General features: G+C 38.8%; 1 protein-coding gene across 1 annotated transcript; it reads left to right on the top strand.

The window, feature by feature from the left end:
- Positions 1-1062: 1062 nt before the first annotated feature.
- Positions 1063-2052, top strand: LOC111489935 (cationic amino acid transporter 1-like; the record flags this gene model as incomplete). Its single annotated transcript, XM_023138339.1, has 1 exon — positions 1063-2052. A coding segment is annotated over one exon (747 nt), but the record flags the coding sequence as incomplete, so codon positions are not given.
- Between the last annotated feature and the right edge of the window lie 301 nt (positions 2053-2353).

The raw sequence follows: 2353 nt of genomic DNA, 5'->3' as shown, positions 1-2353 counted from the left end.
CAGCTAGGGCGTTGGTGAGGCCAAACGACATCACTACAAACTCGTAGTGATCTTACCTTTTCCTGAATGTTGTCTTTGATACATCCCCTCTTTAATCTTAATTTGATGGTATGCTAACCGAACGTCTATCTTGAAAAATACTGTCGCTTCCTTGAGTTAGTCAAACAGATCTTCAATACGAGGGAGTGGGTACTTATTCTTCATCATCCTCTTATTCAGTTCTCTGTAATTAATGCACAAGCGCATCGATCCATCTTTCATCCTTACAAATAATACTGGCGCACCCCAAGGAGATACGCTAGGACGGATGAAGCCTTTGTCCAGTAGATCTTTTAATTGCACATTGAGTTCTTTCAACTCTACTGACGCCATGCGGTAGGGAGCTTTGGAAACAGGCCAAGTTCCTAGCACGAGGGGGTATTCCTGGTAGGTCTTCCGAAAAGACATTTGAAAATTCATTTACTACTGATACCGTGTCTAAGGTCTTCTCCTTTCCTCTTACGTCTATGACGCATGCTAATATAGCCCAACCTCCTTTTTGAACTAATCTCTTGGCTTACATCATCGAAACTACCTTCGGGGTAGCCCCGTGCATGTACGCTTAAGCTTAAAATTGGGTTCGAACAACGATGAGAATATTACCTTCTTTTTATGACAGTCTATAGGAGCGTGATCTTCAACTATCCAATCCATTCTTAGTATTACATCGAAGTCTGTCGGTCTACACTTAAGGTTTGTTCAACTATTATTAAATAATGAACTCCACCGAACCCAATCATAATTTTTTTGGTTGACTTGGGTGGGTAATATCTATTTATATGGTTTTAAATGTTAATTTGAGTTGACACTCATTTTCAATATATATTTTTGAGGAATTACATATTTTAAAAAAATATATTTTAATGAGTTGTTAGAGAAAAGTAATTAATAAAAATGTAACGCCCCGTTAGGTTTAATACATATATACATATATATATATATATATATATATATATATATATATATATATATATATATATATATATATATATATATATATATATATATATATATATATATATATANCCGTTTTCAGTGGCTTTTGAGGCTGTTGGATGGGGTTGGGCTAAGTACATTGTGGCTGCTGGTGCTATTAAAGGCATGACCACCGTGTTGTTGGTTAGTGCTGTTGGACAGGCACGCTATCTCACGCACATTGCCAGAACCCACATGATCTCACCATGGTTCGCCAAAGTGCATGAAAGGACTGGCACTCCAGTGAATGCAACAGCCACAATGCTCGCTGCAACAGCAATAATCGCCTTCTTTACAAGCTTGGGAATCCTCTCAAACCTCCTCTCTATCTCCACCCTCTTCATCTTCATGCTAGTAGCCGTCGGTCTGATCGTCCGACGCTACTACGTCAGCGGTGAAACAACACCATCCGACCGAAACAAGCTCGTAATCTGCATTGTTCTAATCCTGGGATCTTCAATAGCAACCGCCGTATACTGGGGCTCGAGCGACGGCTGGATCGGCTTGGTAGTGTCCAATTCCATATGGTTTCTCTCAACTCTAGCCCTATGGCTCGGCGTCCCACAGGCCAAAAAGCCTCGCGTGTGGGGTGTGCCGCTCGTCCCGTGGGTGCCTTCATTGTCAATCGCCATCAACCTTTTCCTTCTTGGGTCGATCGACAAAGCTTCATTTGAAAGGTTTGGAATCTGGACTGGGATTTTGTTGGTTTACTATTTCTTGATTGGATTACATGCTTCTTATGATTCGGTCATGGAGTCCAAGACGGTAGCAGGAGAAGTTAATAGCAGTGTGTAAATGGAGAAGAAGAAGCTCAGATTTGAGAAATGGATCTCATGTTGTTTGAATTTATAATGATTGGCTTAGTGCTTTCATTAGGGGACTTGTTGTTTATGTTTGTTATTGTGTTAGCAAGGATGGTGGTTTGTTTGTATGCACTTTATTGTACTCGTAAAAATTATAGATAACTCGTGAAAACACTAATATATAGTTGAGAATATTAGTTGAACATGAGACTTTAGTAGCGACTCTAAGTAAAAAGAAATTTAGGGTCATTGCAGTTGTCCTATACAACGTCCCTAATTTTCTTAGCCTAATTAGTGATGTCACCCATGCATGTTTTAATCACGTATGCGAAAATAAATACTTTTACAGTAAAGCCATATACCTATGTATACAATTCAAAACAAAAAATTAATCAGAATATAGTTTTAAATATAAAATAATTGCATCAAAAACCCTTATTGAAATTGAATGCGTCTCTATCATGTCCTATTCGAACTTACATGGCCTTTCCAATGTTCATCGTCATCGTGCAGGAGAGTTTTACCTTTACCTACAA

Source organism: Cucurbita maxima, unplaced genomic scaffold (assembly GCF_002738345.1).
Source record: "Cucurbita maxima cultivar Rimu unplaced genomic scaffold, Cmax_1.0 Cma_Scf00015, whole genome shotgun sequence".
Lineage (NCBI taxonomy): Eukaryota > Viridiplantae > Streptophyta > Magnoliopsida > Cucurbitales > Cucurbitaceae > Cucurbita > Cucurbita maxima.
This window is presented reverse-complemented; position numbering and strand designations above follow the sequence as displayed.